At 32.4% G+C, this 19,317-nt stretch overlaps 1 protein-coding gene across 2 annotated transcripts; it reads right to left on the minus strand.

Annotated features, from left to right (window-relative positions):
* Nucleotides 1-590: 590 nt before the first annotated feature.
* On the minus strand, nucleotides 591-13,731 carry LOC130635765 (spermatogenesis-associated protein 13-like). Of its 2 annotated transcripts, XM_057445233.1 has the most exons (10): nucleotides 13,504-13,731; nucleotides 10,752-12,038; nucleotides 7,693-7,863; nucleotides 5,301-5,516; nucleotides 5,000-5,179; nucleotides 4,616-4,720; nucleotides 4,407-4,502; nucleotides 3,709-4,243; nucleotides 3,421-3,486; nucleotides 591-1,692 (listed from the first exon to the last, which is right to left on the minus strand). In XM_057445233.1, the coding sequence occupies exons 1-10, from the start codon at nucleotides 13,504-13,506 to the stop codon at nucleotides 1,490-1,492; spliced, it is 2,862 nt and encodes a 953-aa protein (XP_057301216.1). In that variant the 5' UTR covers nucleotides 13,507-13,731; the 3' UTR covers nucleotides 591-1,489. The 2 variants fall into 2 exon arrangements, with proteins under 2 accessions (XP_057301216.1, XP_057301217.1); XM_057445234.1 differs by lacking the exon at nucleotides 13,504-13,731 and having other exon boundaries at nucleotides 10,752-12,155.
* Nucleotides 13,732-19,317: the final 5,586 nt, after the last annotated feature.

Here is a 19,317-nt window from a genome sequence, read left to right on the forward strand (position 1 = left end):
CATTTCGCTAAAAAAAACTCAAATTTGACGTGAAAAATTTTTCTCAAACTATTCTTTTCTATCTTACTCTTTTCAATTTTTTTTTTTTAACACCGATGAATGATTGCTGGTTCCCTCAACGGTGTTTGTTGTATCAGAATTACGATTTCCCTCATCCTATGGTGTTAGAACGTACTTATTACCGTGAAAATTATGTCTCAAATTTTTGTAAAACAAAACAATCTATAAAAGTTCTAAAAGGGTGGAGAAGGTCAGGATAGTCCTTCTCTCACAACAAAAAGGCAAAATTTCCTGGAAACGAGGGTGAAAGGAAAGGGTCATTATTCTGGTAATTCGTAAGTGCCATCTTAGTTTCTGTTTTTTAAAAAAACGTCTTTAATACATCAGTAAGCTAAAATTTATGATAAAAACATTTTTGAATAAACTGGTTCTTCTACGCCTCAATCCGCGCTGTTTTACTTTTTAAGCGATTCGCGAAAATTAATTCCGCGAAATTTGCAATTTTACAAACTCATGTTCGACTAAAGTTCTTCTTCAGATAGCATGAAGACACAATTCAACGTAAAGGAATTGTAAAAAAAGAGAGATACTGTTCATCATAATAATATATATTTTCACTTTAAAAGGTATTAAAATATTCACAAGCTATAAAAGAATTCACCAAATAAGTGTGTAAACAAACTAGTTACCAATACTTTATATAATTTCACTAGTTAAAGAACTGGTTACGAAGTTCATGTGTATAAAAATAAACATTTATATCTACAAATAAGAGATGTGTTGTTTTGCTGTATAATTTTTAAATACGTCTTTTATGCATAAAAAATGTTCTATGGTGGAGCATTAAATCAACCATTATTGCAGAAACGTTTTAGGCCAGAAAAACTTGATAATTTTATGAAACAAAAAAAAGATGGTTTGTAGCTGATGACAGGTATATGGTCAACAATCTTTATAAACCGTTACGTTTAACGATTAACAAATTTATTGGTTTTATCGAGAGAGAGAAAGAGTAATCTATCTTCGCTACAAGTTTCCAAAGCAGTTTCATGGCCATTTTTTTCAAAGAGGTGGTTCAAATTAACAAAAATAGACGGTTAACGATCATTCACATGGTCCGAAAATATAACAAAAATAACAATCCAAACAGAACATTAAAAAATTATAAAAAAATTATTTAAATATAAAATTTCGTGATGTCTTTCCCTTATTATGATTCAAAGTTAAAAAACACATACCTATGTACAATAATCCTTGTGGACGATCAACAAAAACTAGCTAAGCGATGAGGCGTGAGTGAACGACTTAACTCAGTAATGTGCTTCAATTAAATTTTTTTTATTTAGCTCAATACACTTCATTTATGCATAACCTCGAGAAGGATTTTTTAACTAAAATGGACACATGGAACTGCGCAAAAATAAGCACTTCACCTACTGTTTATATACACGTCAAACGATGCAGTTAAAATATCAAACATATATTGATGTTATTTATCAAATATCGTCCCTTGTAGTGACAATCTAAATGAACGATTTCGTCGTGCTTTGTTCCGTTTTCTCACAGCGGCGGCTGTGTCGTCAAATGAAGTGGGTGACGTGTATTTTGGAGTGAGCGAGTACGGGTCTGTGGTTTGTAAGTCTGCGTGATATGTAGCTATTGACTTGCGTCTCATTCTTCCCTTTTTTAATTCTAAAATTAAGAATAATATATACATTTTGAGTTAAGTGTGCATTGAAAGTTGAAATGTTACCAATTTGAAAGTAATGTTCTCAATTAGACTAGCGTACACTGAGATTGCACGTGGTTAAAAAAATAATTTAAAAAAAATTAACCTAACGGATATTAATTCGTGTAACGTGTAAAGTTTCAATGAAATGTCAACTAAACACTATCACTGATTTTTTTATTTCGCAAAATAAATAAAAAATTAGGAAAATTTACGTTCACAAATATTTTATTACTAGTCGTTAGCCCGTGGAAAAATCCACGGGTTCGCCCGTCGCAGCTAAGCTATCATTTTGCGTGACAGACAGACAGACGGACGGACGGACAGACGTATACGGGCATTATGATATAGATATTTTCGGAGAACCTACATTTGTGTTCAAGTTTTTTTCAAGAATTTCCGAATCGGGCAAAGTCGCAAAACCTTCATTCTTTGAAAAAGCTGATGCAACAAAAAAAGGTTTCTCAAAGATGGTAGCGACGGGAAAGATTTCCATAACTACACCCGTCGCACTTCTTCTCGCTGAAGGAGAACAAGGACGAAAAAAAATACGAACAAGTTGTATGGCCAGGAGAAAAATTCGCTTGATAAGTGGGGATATGAAGAGTACCAGAAACAAAATTTCATGTGGTAAGTGATGACTGACTACTCGATTTTTAACAAGTGATAATACAGAAAGAAAAATACAAGCTGCTGTAATTTTGACAGCACTTCAGTTGATATTGAGTTAATTAACTAATTAGCAATATGAGAGATGTAATGAGGTTTTTCCGAAACTATAATTAATTATATGTACAAAGACCAATTCAATAAACACACCAATTATATGAACGGTAAGGAAGTTCGATCACGCTGACTTCATATTTCACATATTTTTCATAAAAAATTCTTTTTACAAATTGTTTCAAATTTCTCCAATTTCCGTCTCAAATAACTACATACAAAGGAATCCCTTTCGGCAAGGCGCCAGTAAAAAGTCTCCCAAAGTAAAAAAAACAAAACATTTAACAGTTGTCCATGCAACAATGCATCAATTGTTGGTTACGCCTATTTTCTGTATCATTTCAATGTCTCTATGCATAATTACTATTGATGACGATTGTATTTAAATAAAAATGGTCATTGCATAATTTAAAAGTGGGAGTCAGACCGGACTTATTAGTCTCAACCACAACTTACTCATGATGTAAACAAAGAAATACGTAATAAGTCCACCTCCTCAAGCGGACAAGAACCACGCATTCATACGAAACGTGACCACCTGAGATTGCTTGGGCTATGTGGTTGGAACGAAATACACTTGATTATGCTGTATTTACCAAGAATAGCCACTTCAGTGCCTATTGGTGCCGTTATCTACCAAGGTCCACCTAAGGGGCTTAAGTGCATTTAAAGCTTCCATTTGAGCTACGAGAACCTTACAAGCACAAGGAGCGCTTAATTAGACACCCGCCTAAGATATCAATCCTATTCTCATGCCGAATGTTAAGCAAATATGATCAATTCACACTTTTATATCCTCTAGAATAATTTGACTGGGAATTAGACTCGTAGAGTCTAATTCCCAGTCAAAAATCCCGGACTCGGCCCAATTCCCAGTCTTTTGCCAAATAGGCAGTATTAACGGTCAGCAATTAAGGCTACTGAGGGTAAACAATGGGGATATACACCAACAAATCCGATCTTCTTACCTGCTATGTGTTTAATGTATGCGTTCTCCATCGCTGTGGTTCTTACTTCTGCTGATACCACAAAACCTAAAAGATTTTATTAATGTTTAAAATATGTTAGAGTAGCAAGGTTTGATCAATAGACGTTCTCCCTTGATTTATGCAACCGCATTTTTTAAACTTACAAACGTGCAAACTAAAAATTGGAACAGAAAATCTAATACAGCTTTGGATACTGGAGAAGTCAAGCTAACGTAATGATCGTTAAACACAAGCCACGTATCGTTGCTACTTTAACAACGCTGGTACCTTTTTCTAGTTCGTCCTTGACATGTTTTCTCTCTTCTTCAAGAGCTTTCATCCACGCTTCTTTCTTTTTAAAACAGTCAGTGTAAAAATAATACCATTTCTTTTTCGCAGAATTAAATATTCTCCATGCATTGGAAATCAAATCTTCTTCTGTAGAAATCGTATTGTCTTCAACGTTTTCTATAATAGCACTGTCCAGGTCGATACGACCGCAGTATGATAAAGATTCACGTTTAGTAAGGTCCTTCTTAAAATAAATCAATTGATGATCAAACAGAAAAACAACGCGTTCTACAGGCGCCTTCTCATCGCTAATTTTATGTACAACCCCTTTGTGCAACAAATCACTGCTTCTCGTCACAACATCAGCATCTCTCCAGTTGGATATAGTCAATTGCCAACGAGCTAACTTATTTACATTTTCTAATCGTCTTTTTCGTTCGTTTATTAACGAAGCGACATTTTGCATACACTTCCGAGCGTCCACTAGTGCTGTATAGTCTTCATGGTCGGATTGTGTATGTTTTAACAGCTCCTATTGGTGCAAACAAACAAATTACAGTTTGTATGGAATCAAAAAATGGAACTGAACAACAGGAATTTACTGCTATATATAAATTACAGTGAATGCTGTATTCATACATAAAGGTTGTGTGCAATGAAGTATGGTGATATAAAGTTAGAAAGATGCCACATACCTTCAACTGTAGAGGATACTTGCATATTCGCTGTACAGGTGATAACAGAAAACCATCAAGAGACAAACGAATCATATTTTGGCGTAACCTGCAAGTCTATAGGTGAGAAAATATCCATACTTTACTCAAGTTTACCATTACTACAAGCTATGGTAACTATCACAACAAAGGAGTACGAAGTTGTTTAGGTGGTATTGATATATACATACCTCAAAAAACATTTTGTATTTTTTCTCTTTTGTGAGAGTTGATAGCCTTGCACTTGATCTTGGCTGATTATTACAGTACTGTGAGTAGATTTCAAACTTCGAGTACTGAAAAAAACATAAACAAAATTAGGTTATTTATTGCCTTGCTTTGCTGTAATTTGTCCTAGAAACAACGTATAACACACACCAGACAGTGAACTGCTAAAGCATTCCCATCAGAACTAAAAAGTTATCAATTCTGATATCAAATTCAGATTCGAAATTTTATTAAGTTGATATAAAAATTAGTATTAGTATTCAGATAAAAAGAGACTAAAAACTGTCCAACTGTCAAATCACAAGAGTCTTTGACTTAATATAATATTTTTGACCAATGCAACTTACATTTCTCAAAAATATATCCCCAACTACGCTGGTCTCCATTTTATCCAATACAATAGCATCTTGCAATTCTCGAAGAAAAATTTTATGGAACTCGTAAAGTTGTTCAATGTTTGCAAACAGCATATCAGCATCTTCACTCGAAAACAATACAGGGTCTTCCCGAACTTTATTTAGATAACCCTAGAAAGTAAAATTGAAACATATTTTAAAGGTTACCAACTTTTTTAAGAAATTGGAATTTAGATTAACAAGAAAACTATAACCTTCCAAGAACCACTGAAAGATTTAAAAATTTTCTTACCTCAATAATATTCTTAAGTAACTTCACATAATCTTTTTCTGTATTTAGCAATTCTTCAACACACTTAGCTCTGACAGCCATTATTTTTTCTCTTCGTGCGATTTTAGCTTGAATTGCGGCATCAGTGATATCATCAATGTTAGCATCTCCAACGACATCCTTGCACACCATATCGGAAGATTTATTATCATCAGATAACTCTTGCACAACTCGAAGCTGATATACATGAAAAATATATCAAAATGTATTCGTATTAAATTGATATTGTAACTTCAATGCCAAATACTGTTATCAAAAACAGGGAGAGATAGTAATCTGTAATAGCCCCAATTCCAAAAAATATGCAGTATCACTTACTACACAAAAACATTACTAAGGTCACAATCAAAAATAAAATCTATGTCATATTTATTTAAAGAGGTTAACTTGTACACTTGAAAAATATGTACTAATATTACACAATAGTCCTGAACAAGGGCAGGCACTAAAAGTGTAGAAATAGCTTGCCAGACTATTACCGAAAATGCACAATATACATAGAAAAAATAACATACTATAAAATCAACAACCAGAACAAAGTTTTATCAACAATTCAGAAACTAACTTAAAAGAAAAATTGCACAAGTCTCCTCATCCTGCTTTCAGATAGAATTCAAAACATGTCAGTGAAAGAATGACATAAATTACAGTCTCATCAGGAAATTAAGCTCAACATGAGCTTGTTATGAAAGGAAAGAGTTATAAACTGGCAAGAAAGATTTAAAACAAGTTTGTTTAATCAATAAATAAACTAATAAACATAAATTGGTTTGTTGATAAAGACTGTATTCATCGATGTAATTATGTCTTCCTGTTGATAAGAAAATAAATTGACACATTTCGAGAGAGAATAATATCCTTAGTTTGTTCTATTGCGCACATATTTTTAAAAATTTGTTGTTGTTGTTGTTTTAAATGCAAAATCAGAACAGTATATACCTATTAGCTATTGGCAATTTGGAAAAAATACTTTAAGTCAAACCCAATTAGCCTAATTTTAAAAGAAATTAAAACCTTTTCACTATCCTTAAAATCAAATTGTGTTGCACTGATAAAATCTATCAGTCTACACATGATTACAAAAACATTAGTAAATTTGTAATTGTCTATATTGGGTAATAATGATGTGTACATCTAGAGTTGAGATATCATTGATGCAATGACAGATAAACAAACAAACGTTTAAAAAGAACAATTGCTTTTTATTGCTATTCAAATTGGAAAACTTTATTTTGACATTGGACTATTCACGTAACTTACTGACTCAATATTCCTTAAACAATAGCAGCAGAAAATTAAGCCTGTTAACTTTTTTTCGAATTTATTTTAAAAAAACATTAGTTTATCTTAACTGCTTGAAAGAATACCTTCCCACAGAAGTTTCTCTCTCAACCTAAATTTTTAAAATATATAATAACGAAAATTTAGTATTTCAGATTTCAAGGTTATTGCTCTGCTCACAAACACTCATCAAGACACTTTGTAAGGAAATACAGCATGACATGAAACTTCACGATTCTATTAATTAATTGCAATAAAATTCCCTGAATATAGGATGCTAATTTTGTATCTATATTTTTATCTATATTTAGCTATATCTCTTATTCAAATACAACTTAGTTTGTGATTTTTTACAAGTTCTCATTTGCAGCAAATATAGAAATGTAAAAAATATGAAGAAAAATTCAAAACATCACAAAGGAACAATGTCTGAACGATGTCTTTAAAATTATTAAACTTTGTTTTATAGTTTCTTTATAGGTGAATAGAACTAATCCGAACAGATAAAGTTAATTAGTTAACATTAGTTTACATAAATTTATTCAAACTTAATTCAGTTATTCATTCATTTATTTATGAATATTTATACACAATGAATATTTCAGTTACTACAGTATTAAAGTTAAAAACATTAGTAACGAAAAACCAAACAAAAGAATTAAGGAGTGTTAAAAATAAAGTCAAAATGAGTATTTTTAAAGCATAATTGCAAAAGGATGTTTTGATTTTTTTCGGATTTCTAATAACAGTAAATTGTGCAAACTTATATCCATTTAAAAAGAATCCGCGTTTTGTAGTTTCTAAATTTATATACTGAAAAAAATTTAACAATTTTGGAAATTGTTTTATGATTACACAGTTGTAAATAAGTGTGTAGCAACTAATTTTACCATAAACGGGGGTGGCAACAAAAGGTTTCCAATGGATGCAACTTAATAAGAAATAAGTTTTCTCTCATTTTTAGACATCACTGCTGCATAATTTTTAAAAAAATTTCCTAAATATGTAATTTTTCACTATAAATTAAGACAGACAACGCTGTGACACAATACAGGTAAACAAGTTTACATACCCTGACATAAGAAGCTGGAAACCATCCTTCTTGATTGTCTTTCATACCCCACCACCAGTGTTCATCTTCCATAAACAACACATTTATAACATCGCCTGACGAAAACATCAACTCATCGTCATTTAAACTGGTTTGATCCCAAACAGCCTCAGCTATAGCAAGTGGAAGAGTCTAGAAAGAAAATAAACATTTATGAAGGCTTTGGATGTATATTTATATATATATATATATATATATATATATATATATATATATATATATATATATATATATATATATATATATATATATATATATATATATATATATATATATATATATATATATATATATATATATATATATATATCTAAACACTTATTTAATAGGATTACGGAAACATGATAGCTTGTGTTATATTGCCAGAAATATTCTTTTTTTACGTAAACATTCACCATCAAATGCTGGAAAAAACCTATTTTAGCCAAAATTGCTTATATAATAGGATTAACAATGTTTTTCAGGCCTATTTATGTTCCATTTGTGCGTGAAAGCAAAATGGAGGTCGAATTTTAAGTCCTTTACATTGGTGTTGTTTCGACAAGTCTTCTTTGTTTTATATAAAAGGCACACTCTAATCTTCAATATTTAGTGATTCTGAAGAGATTTTGTTGAATGAAATAGCTGTTCTTGTGTATCACCTTTTAAAGCACAAATGTATTGAAAATAATTAGGCCACTCGTGTAGTATCACCTTCAACAAGCTCTTTAAGTTTAGGAATATATAGCGAGTATTTAAACAAACTGGCAACTAAGGCATTTACAATTATGTTTTACTTAAAAGCTTAATTTTATAACGATGTTATACAGAAGGTTATTCTGTTATTTGTTTTAATTATTGTAGGTCATTTATTTCTGCACTTGTCATGGATTTTTACCAAATTCTCAAATTGATAGTTCTAAAATTTTAACTCAGAGAGATAAGATTAAAGAGCACAATTTCATAAGGAAGAATATGGGACACTGATGCCAAAATCATTTACATATATATATATGTGAGTAAATAAAATGCATGTATAAATACATAAATATTTTACCAGAAATTTTCTGGATAAAGCACTTACACTTACTCCACTCCAATCCACAAACAGCTTTCTTTTAAAAGAATTTACAGGAATGTTATGTTGTTTGCAAAAATGAAAATGTGCGAACCTTTAACAAGAATCTGCAAAAATCTACTCATGAAACTTAGTACAAGGTACGTAAACCAAACCCACTGTAAATTTATTAAGTTTGTATTATTAAAGTTTTGAGAGAAGGATGCAAAAATGGTATATTGCTATTTTACAATTATATAATCTGATGATAATATATTTAATTTGATATTTTATATATAAATAAAATAAAACAATTGTTTAAAGGACGATAAAAATTTGTTTTGAAAATGCGATGGTTTTTTATTCTACAATTTGTTATGAAGGAGATTTCTTTGCAAAATTCATTTGCATGCAGTCCAGATTGGAAACATGTATAGTATTTATTTGCAGTCACACAAGGACATGTCTAACCATTTGTGTGTTCCTCTCTAAACCCTGACTTTCTCACTCTAATGAAGGATTTTCTCATGGTAAAACAGTTTTTTACTGTGTTTCGCATTTTTTTTACTTGAAGTATGGGCTTATGTCTAGAAGCTTAGGAGCTACAATGTGGTTGGTTTGTGTTGTTAAATAATAATGCAGAGGACAATTATAATTAGCCTAGGTGTTTTGTAAACAACTTTTGGCTGTATATACAGTTTCTGCATCCTTTATTCTCAGCATGACTCATGTTACGACTTGTGTTCTTTATAAACTTTAGTAATCTTTGGACAATATGCTATATGGTGATATGTCAACACTTTATCCTGTGCAGAAGCAGCTTAACTGTTAGAAATTAAACCTTGTGAGAAACTATTAAATTCATTGTTATGAAAAAAATTAAACCAGCAAATCTCCTACTTAAGTGGGTCTTTTTTAAGTGATTTTATATTTAAAGATGTATTTGTGTGACCTTGAGCTTGTGCTTTATCTAAGCACTATTACATATCTTGTTTTCAGGCACTGATCTAGAAATGGCAGGGTCATTCCATATTACCATGAAAAGGGCACAAGCACAACTTTTAACATTTTCGCAGCATCTTAACAGACCTAAAATTTCTAGTTAAAACAAGCTTTATAGGCAAAATAAAGGTTTAAATTGCAAATAAAGGAGGGACATTTGAATAGTAAATGTTTGCAAAATATTTCATATTTTGATTATTGAGTACATATATACATATTATGAATGATGTAATTCTAATGACCTTATAGCAAAACAAAAATTAAGTGTACTTTAAAATAAAAACAACTAAAATGAGTTCATATCCAGATATACACATTACAAATGTTTTTATTTGCATTGTGTACACATTATGTATAATACATTTGTTATACACATCATCCATGTTTTTAATAAATCAACAGAAAATTAGGCATCTCAATATAAACAGTATTACATGGCCTCTTCATGAAAAAATAAAGTCAAATGCACTTTAAGGCATTTTGAGCTTAACCGGTAGTCATGCAGCCCATAATTTACCATAATAACCCACTTAAGAGTTAGACTAAGACCGGAAGAAAGAGATGCATTTAGTTGTTATTTCACAATGGTAATAAATCTTTTGTGATAAAGATTATGACTCCTGACTTCTGACACCTATTAGTAGTTATAGCAAAGCATGATCAATGCATAAGTCTTATTAAATTGTTTTTAAAGAACTTTTTAATTACTTATATACATTTATTTAGCAAAAATATATGTACTGCTCATGCGGTAGGAAATGAAAAATCTCTTAATGCATTTACAGTTACCTTGAAATTATGCATAATGCATAATAATGAAGCATTTTTATGAAATCACATTTTATACAATCACTTGCTATTTCAATTAACTTATATAAATCTAAAAATTGGAAAGTTATACATCACTGTTAAAATTTAATCCACACAGAAATTTCACTGTAATACACACCATTCAATTTAAAAAATACATAATCAAACTTACATATACTGTTTCACACTTTTTCCATACATTTCCCATGTCAGCAATAAATGCAGGCATATCATCCATACTTTTACATGATGACAGAGGCCTTTTTAACCTTGTATTTTTTAAGGATGTACTTTTGGTTTTTTCTTCAAGATCAACGTGTGTCTGAGTGTCTGAGACAAACTTTTCAGGCACTTTTATGAATTGCTGAACACCAACATTGTTGGGATAAATCTCATGATTTTTAGCAAATTTTCTAGGTGAAAGACCCTCAGTAGAGGCAGATTTTAAAATTCTGTCACGCCTGCTGATAGGTTTGGGAGCAGAAGGCACAGGTGGCCTGTTAAGTGCTGGCGTAGATGCGCATATAGATTTACTGTATAATTTGACGCATGGTTTCTTTTCTCTGTTAGAAACATGTAAATCACATTCATCGTGTTGTGTCTTCATATCTAGAGTTTCAACAATTTTATTTAAACCTTCACTGATATCTGTAGAAAGATTTATCTTGTCACAACTCGTTTCCATAACATTATGGTTTGCAACATCTTCATCAATATCTCCAATATCAATATCAGTTTCTTCTTCATCTTTGTGTTCATTAATGTTCGATAACGACAGTGAATGATGAGTTCTCTTATTACAAACTTTTTTCTTCTTAGCAGCTGAAGTTAATTCTGAACTTGAGTTTTCTTCTTTCAATTCAGGTGAAGATTTTACTGCCACATTATGTGAAGAATGCCATTTATTTTCTTTTAAAGATATATTTGGCTGATTAATTTGGTCTACACTGTTGTAACGTGTAATTTTGGTTGTTGTTGGAGGCATAAATTTATGTTCAACCAAACCATCAGTAGGGATAAAAAGCGAAGCTCTAGAACGCCGTAGTGAATTATGTTTTCTGGCTTTAACTCTCCCTGGTTCTGCTAAAGATTCGCAAGATGACCATTCTATGATACTAAAACGATTATTGTCTACAACTTTGATATCAACTGTGTTACCTTTATTAGAAGAACGCTTCCCCAGCGTAAAGCGTTTTAGAATATTTCTTGAATTTTCTTTACCATTATGATTATTCTTGCATTTGTGTTTTTCAGCTTCTTTATATTTACCACTTTGTTTTTTATTTGGAGGGACATCAACTAAAAGGGAGTCTATTGATAGTGCCTTTTTTACCTTTCTTTGCTTTAGCCTTCTAAAACTTTTACGTAAATTTGTGAACGGTGTGAATTGTGTTCGTATTTGTGGGTTAGCATCTTTGCAGCAATCAGCTTTATCTTTTTTATTCATCATTCTTATAACCTAGAAAAGACAACAACGGTATTTAATAATATATACGAAGTTAGCTAGAGAAAAACTGAACGACGAACATAACAATTTCAGCTGCCCAGTGTCAATCTCTGTTTTCTCAGATTTATTTCCCACATATGATTCATACTGCGCGTCATACCACAATAAGATGTTAAATCCAAAGAAGCCATTAAATCTTTTTAGTATGATGACCAACTACGCAACCAAAACATTGACGACCATAGTTTGTTACGGGGGGTTTCACTGATATGTTTTTAAAAGAAAGGGTTTCCACATAGATTTCCAAAATATAGCACAACGGTACAGGAAAAGAGAATCATTTAGGTTCATGCTTAATTTTGGTTTCTGACTGTATTCTATTAAAAACGTTAGATCATTTGTCGATTTTACAATTTATATACGGTTTAATAAATTAAAAGATATGCACCAACTAACATGAAAGACTCAAGCTGCGCATCAGGACATTTCTTGCCCAACTTATCACTAGAGGCTGATCGATGTACTTGTTCAGGCTCAATGCTCTTATTTTTGTTCTTACGAAAATGAGAAACTATATGGTCATATCTTGGAAAGATTTCAAAAATAGTGGATGCTGAAGTTACCTTATTGCAAAAACCCACTTGTAGCCCTAAAATAGGAAAAACAAATATAGTCCTTTCTTAGGAATACTAGAATAGAACTTCTAACGTTTTTAATATGTTCTCAATTTTTAATAATTTTCGGTCTTACCGTCCTCACAGAGGTGCTTTTACTTCACCGGCAACAGAAAGAAATAATTTCCACGTTTTCGTAAAACAATTTCTTAAAATACTAATGATTTTTGTTTTACGCCATATAAATTAATTTTAAACTTGAGAAAGATATAAATGGACAATTGTTGTCTTCTTAAAGGACAGGGAAATCCGTCACGCGGATGTTCTTGATGCAATGCTGTGTAGGACTAATTAGTGAGGGTTAAAGAAATAATACTTTGTCAGTTAAACGGATTTCTACCCAGGTTTAAATGACTCATTTATCGCAGTTTCTTGATTGCACATATGAAATAAAATGGGATCAAAAATCTTAGAAATTGCGCTAGTCATAAGACCCTATTATAACAAAAATTACAGTCGAATATGGATATTATCTTATCTTAAATTACAATCTCAATAGGAAATTGGACTTTTGACAACACACCTAAAGGGAAATAAATTTCTTTGAAAGTCTTTATTTGGATAAGTTTTTAAACGAAACCGTTTTCGTGTTAACTATTCTTATTTTAACAGAAACAATTTTTTTTGATAAATCATATTACCACCAAGAAGGTGTCATGTGTGCTTTTTTCAAAAAATCACTGACGTAAGCGCTCGCTTAAAAATGTCGTTAACGTATGGCACTGCTTTCTTTGAAATTGTATGTTCCGGAAATTGTAATCAAAAAATAGGAAAGTAATTCCGATTATGTTTATTAAACCTACCATGGCGATGTTCTGATGACGACGACGGCGTTAAAAGATGAAATATTTGACGGCTTGTTGTCACCTTTTCAGAATACTTTTGCTTCTTTCCCTTGCACTAACTTGTGGCTTCCTTTTTATATTTCAACGGAGTTCATTGTCTTTCTGCAATATATTCACCACAAATTTGCAGCAAGCTCACGTTTGTTCGTTTGTTTTATATAAGTTTTTGATCCTATCTGCGCACATGTTCAGGGTTAGCCTAATGTCTTTTGACGAAGCAGTTAGCAAAGAAGTTATAACTTTCACTATAGCAACGGTGTTAACCATATTTTTGTTTTTGTAAGCTTCACGTTTCAAATGATAACGTGTTTTTGCTAATCCAGGCTTTCTTTTACCGCAAATGAAAACAAATTTTATCATAGTTTATTGAAAGATTGTGACTCATTTACATCACAATAGTACACATAACGGTCTTCATCGTTTTTTATTTATCCAGCATTTTTTTAATGCTAATTAGCCCACAAAAAGTAAAACACACAACGAAATTATACAACAAACTTATAAACGCATTTTTGCTCAGTTCGGTGAAAAATAAACAATTTCTTCAAGACCGCGCAAACAAAGCAGATTGAGAAGTGAGATGATTAGGCGGAAAAGAACAAATTAACCTCTGCTTTGAAGCGCAGTTTTTGCGTTTTGAAATATGAACCTTCTGGACAACTTCCCATCTTCCTTCCCAGGGTCCTAATCAAAAGGGTCAAATGCTCTAAGAATGATGTTGTACAACTTAAATGAGATCATGGTTAGAAGTAACTTAACATAACAATTACGTAACTTAACGTAACGATTTTTCTTGTTTTAAAACACTTGTAATAAATACAATTTTTAAGAACTTATTCTCTGGCAAAGTGTCAAACAATTTAACGTGGAAAAATGAACTTGCAACCCGTCAACAATATCATCAAATCAATACCAAGTCATTCACAATGTGCTTACAAAGGTCAATTTTACAATTAATACCCTAAATTTTCAGATGTACTCTCATTTACTGAAATCAAAGATAGAAGAGTTTCTTTCAATGATTACCTCGTAATCTCCTTCTTTTTTTCTTTTTGTCTAGATGACGTGAATTTTCATTCTCGTTCTTAAAGCTTTTTTAGAAAAAGGTCAACCTCCACCCTCAGGTTCTTTGTCTCTTTTTTATTACCTTGAGATCGAGGTTGGAAAAAGGTTTATCGCAAGAAACATTGGAAATGAGAATGCTAAATTTTCCATCAATTTTAGTTACCTTCAGAGCCGTCAAAACGTTGTTTTCTTCAGCTCTGGCACTTAAGGATAACAAGTTTTTATTTTAATTGGATCCCATTTGGCTAACAAGTTAAATTTTGTGAGAGAGTTGCAAAGGAAATTAGCCTGTTAAATGCGTTAATCATGTTTTGTTATAATTTCTATTCCAAAGATGACTTTAAATCCTGGATAGAGAATAAGTATTTGAGGTTGTTGAAGTTTTTTTTATTTCATGTGATCAAATCCGCTAATTTTTTTTCCAAACTCATTCTGCGTTGATCGCCTAAAACTTTAAAATGCGACGTAAAAAATAAAGCACGAAGGCGCATCTGACACTAAGTCAGGTAAAGCGCCAAAGCACGTGCCTGACATAAAGCACGTCAGGGAAAACAGCACGTGATCACACATACAAGCGGCTTATTTGTTTTCTCACCTACCCACTATTTCTTTAGCATGTGCCCTATCTAAGCTATGCTTGGTAGGAAGAGGGATATTTCACACACATCAACCTCATCCCCATAGCAATTTGTTTTACGGGGCCACAAGATCCTCTAAGGACGAGGTTGCGCATACACACTTGCCCTAACTCCCAGGAGATTTGAGTAATTCTTGCCCTGTAAAAAATACGTTCCAACTGATTTGCCGTGTATCAACCTCGTTACCAGGGCTTTTGCTCTCTCGCTGTCTGAGATTTTTAGTCAGAAAGAGCTTGGTCCTGTGCCTATTTGCCTTTTCCACATCTGAAGTAACGTTAAATTTAATATTTTAAAATGCGAACTTAAAAAGGCGCTTATTGGAGTAATACTCTGAATATAATTTATATTCCATTTTTAAAAATTTGCCATGCATCTGAAATAAAAACAAAAGCCATTCATGCAAAAATGAGGATAAATAAATCCAGAACACGTTCCACCACGATCTGATTAATTATCCGAAATTATATTTTCTCGTAATCGCAGCTTTCTTTACATAATCAACAAATCAAACAGTTCTTTGCGGTTTTTGCACATTTTGTCGTATTAGCTTGCTTGGCTCCGTAGAGCGGTGCGCTCGTACTAGGTGCGTATGAGAGCGAAATAAGCAAGAATGCAGTCCGTAAAAAGGCTTAAAAATTGATTATAACAGATTGAACTACCCAAAGCTGATCTACTGAGAGGTTAATATCTGCTGTTAGCTCGCAACCTCGTTTCCAGGGCATTTTGCCTTGTTGGTGAAGTTGATAGCGGCGAAGCCACTCCGTGATAACGGCTCATGGGGTCACAAGACCCTGGGGACAAGGTTGGTTATCTCGTCCTAACGTGTTTTTTTCTTTTTTTCAATGTAGAAAGTGTTGTATTCGTAGTGTTTTGCGATGAGGTAGCGCTTCTTTTTTCTACAGTGTCTGTTTTGAGTTTTCTTTCTTTGTCATTGTTGGCAAGCTTTGCTGGCGAGGTGAATCTTTCTTTTAAAGCTAAGCACCTTAATTTTTTGGTTTTATTGAGCTTCTGATTGTTGGTTTTTACAAAAAATATTACTGTATCTCGAAAGCTTTGTTGTGTGTTCACATGTTTAAACTACATGTACTGATAAGGAAGTAAAGGTTTAAAAATAAGACTTGTGAAAATATGTTAAGAAAGTACAATTATAAATTTCTCTATTATCTAGAAAAGAAAGCTGAAGCCACTGTGAAATACTTTTGGCGTATGATAAATTTTACCATGCGATTGTGTAGATCACAAGATAAACTTCCCTACTTGTTTTTGTTTTTCATATAGTAATGGGTTAGTGGTAGAGCATTGTGCACTGGGGGATAACGATGGCTTAGTAGGATTTTAATGCGATGCGTTGGGATAAGCTTAGTTAGGTTTTGTTATCAAATGTGGGAATAAAAGTGTAGTTCTCCCCTTGTTTGAACTGCCTCAACAGCCTTAAGAGAGTTGAATTGCTAAAAAAAATAAAAAAATAAAACACAAAAATAGCAATGAAAAATCCAGAAAATTGAAAAAGCATTCGTAATTAATCCTCATCTCTATCGCCAACCTCGTCACCAGGGTATTGTGGCTCGAGTTGTTCGAGTGTGAAAATTATACAGAATTATACAAAATTATATCCATTGGAATGATGCTTAATTTGCGAAAAGAAGTATCCCTTAAGAACGAGGTTTCTCTCTCACCACAATAACGAGAGGTTTTCTCCATACTAACTGGTTGGGGGCCAACAGACCCTGGTGATGCGGATGGTTTGTGGTCAAAAAATTTATTCGACACACGGCAAATACGTAAAGAGCGAGTCCAATCGATTGCCTCGCTACATTAATCGAGGTCTTTATTTCCATGTTTTGATTATTTTTTGTTTGGTTGGTAAACTTAATTGGATATACTGTACACCTACTCTTACCTAAGTTACGTGGCTAGCTGTACCATAACGTTCAGAGTTTAAACACTTTATTTTCTAGATATAGCTAGCCAGGGTGTCCAAGAACCACCATATTCTTCTTAATAGACAGACGAAGTTTTGTAATCCTTTAGATTTGTAAGTTTTCGTGTAGCTAGCTAGGGTTCTGGAGGATAAGCATTGGTGCTTTACTAAAACTAAAACGTAGTTAGCAGTCAGGGATCGATATATAAAGGGTTGTGGAGCAGGAACAGGTCCCTATGTTTGGCAAGCAAAATTTTTGCATTATACTCCATGACAAATATAGACCTTCTTCTTGAATGTTTACATTTTTGTGGTAATCCTTTTGACTTTATCAATTGCATGGCAGGCAAAAAGATGCGGGTGCTAGGTGAAGTAAGGTCCTTTTCAGTCTTTTTATTTCCCAAAGGTATCATTACAACTTTTTATTAATACATGTTAATCAGAAGTTATTCATCTAGCTAGCCTATACCTTCCTAATTTCGTGATTATCTAAACAAACAGCCAAACAGCTCTAGCGACGATCTGGCAACTCCAATCGCCACATAACTTCATGGTTTTGACTATAAGCCATCCCTGAAAACAACTTTACAAAAATGCCGGCTAACAAGGCAGGCGTTTGCGCAGGGCTGAGCGAAAAAGAAGCTGTCAAAAACATCCTATTTTCGTGATTTGCTCTTAATTCTGTGATGTGTTTTTTCCAATGTGAGATTCACTGGAATTATTTCTACAGTCCATTTTATGATTAAAATGGTTGCAATTCTTCGTGACTTGTCTCAGTTGGAGCTAGTAGTTGTTTGAAACATCATCTTGTACATTTTTCTGATGCTCAAAAAACGGACGTGGCCTTAGAAAAACTTGATGACGCAAATTACCAAAGGGGTCTGTGGAAAAGAGCACACGTAGCAATAATTTTTTTTTCTTAAAAATATTCTCCAGACTGTCTAGTTTCATAATAATACAGGTTTGTCTGGTGTTTAATGAATGATTACAAAGATAACATAGATTTTAAGGTCTCAACAATGTTTCCGTAGAAAGAAATGAACTGAAAAAGACCTTTTTTGGCAAGCTCCCACATATTTCTTCCTGTCGCAAAGTTGTATAGCCAGAAGGGCTTATACCTCAAAAAATGTAAACATTTGAAAAGGTTCGCTAACTTTTATCTGCTCCAATAGACAGGTTAAACAAAATTTTAAAAAAAGTTCCTCAAGTAAAATGCAATCTCGCCTAGATCTTCTTTTTTACTTTTTGATGTACGCATGCATTAAAATAAGCCGTGGGAAAAAAATTATAATTATTTCAGGAGTTTCTATAACCAAACCACTTTTCCATTTCCAGGGTTTTTCTTTTTTTTTTAACAAGAAATCAAGCAAAATCAGAGAATCAAAATAAAAAAATCAGGCTCTGTTACGATGCATGGATTCTGAACACATGTGTAGTAGAAAACCTTTAAAATACTTTCATACAAAGTAGATAAAGGTTAGCAATGTTATATGTGTTAGAGCATTCTGGCCATTAGCCTGCATTGCAAGCTTCCATGAATTGAACAAAGCAAAACATTAATGGACAAAATTGTTTCTCCAGAGTTTTTTTCTTGTTATTTTAATAATAGTCACAAGCCGAACCTCCCTGCATCTAATTACACAGAATTTCACATTATTAATGCAGTAAATACCACATCATTTTTTTATAGTTTAAATATTATATCTTCTCTGAGTTAAATTATAAAGAAACTGAATCAACATACAAAAAAAGGATGTGCTAAACTTTTACAGTAACAAATTTAAAGTTCCTCCCCTATTCCCCTATAACAACTAATGTTGCAGTTTTAAAATTTTATGGGGACTATTTCTTTTTCAAAACGACCACCAGTGTTTTGATCAATTTGCGGAATCTGTAAAAAGATTCACAAAAAAGTAGGTTCAGATGATTCAGTTATGGAAAAAGTTCACGTTAATACTTTTTATGGCTAAAGATATTTTTTTATCATATATATATACTGTTTATTTGTATCAAAAAAGGGCGAAAGAAAATTGGTAAAAACCCTAATTCATTTATCTATGCTAGATAAATAAATTGAAATTTTTAACCATACATATCAAAAATTACTTTATCTTTCCTTGCTTGTGTCTTAAGTAGAAAATGTTAGCT

The sequence above is a fragment of the Hydractinia symbiolongicarpus genome, chromosome 3, assembly GCF_029227915.1.
Source record: "Hydractinia symbiolongicarpus strain clone_291-10 chromosome 3, HSymV2.1, whole genome shotgun sequence".
Lineage (NCBI taxonomy): Eukaryota > Metazoa > Cnidaria > Hydrozoa > Anthoathecata > Hydractiniidae > Hydractinia > Hydractinia symbiolongicarpus.

Excerpts from the sequence above, each read along its gene's own strand:
- LOC130635765 (XM_057445233.1), bottom strand. Across the intron at positions 7,864-10,751 it reads AAAAGTGTGAAACAGTATAT|ACTCTTCCACTTGCTATAGC; the intron begins GTAAGTTTGATT and ends TTTTCTTTCTAG. Across the intron at positions 5,517-7,692 it reads TTCCAGCTTCTTATGTCAGG|CTTCGAGTTGTGCAAGAGTT; the intron begins GTATGTAAACTT and ends CATGTATATCAG.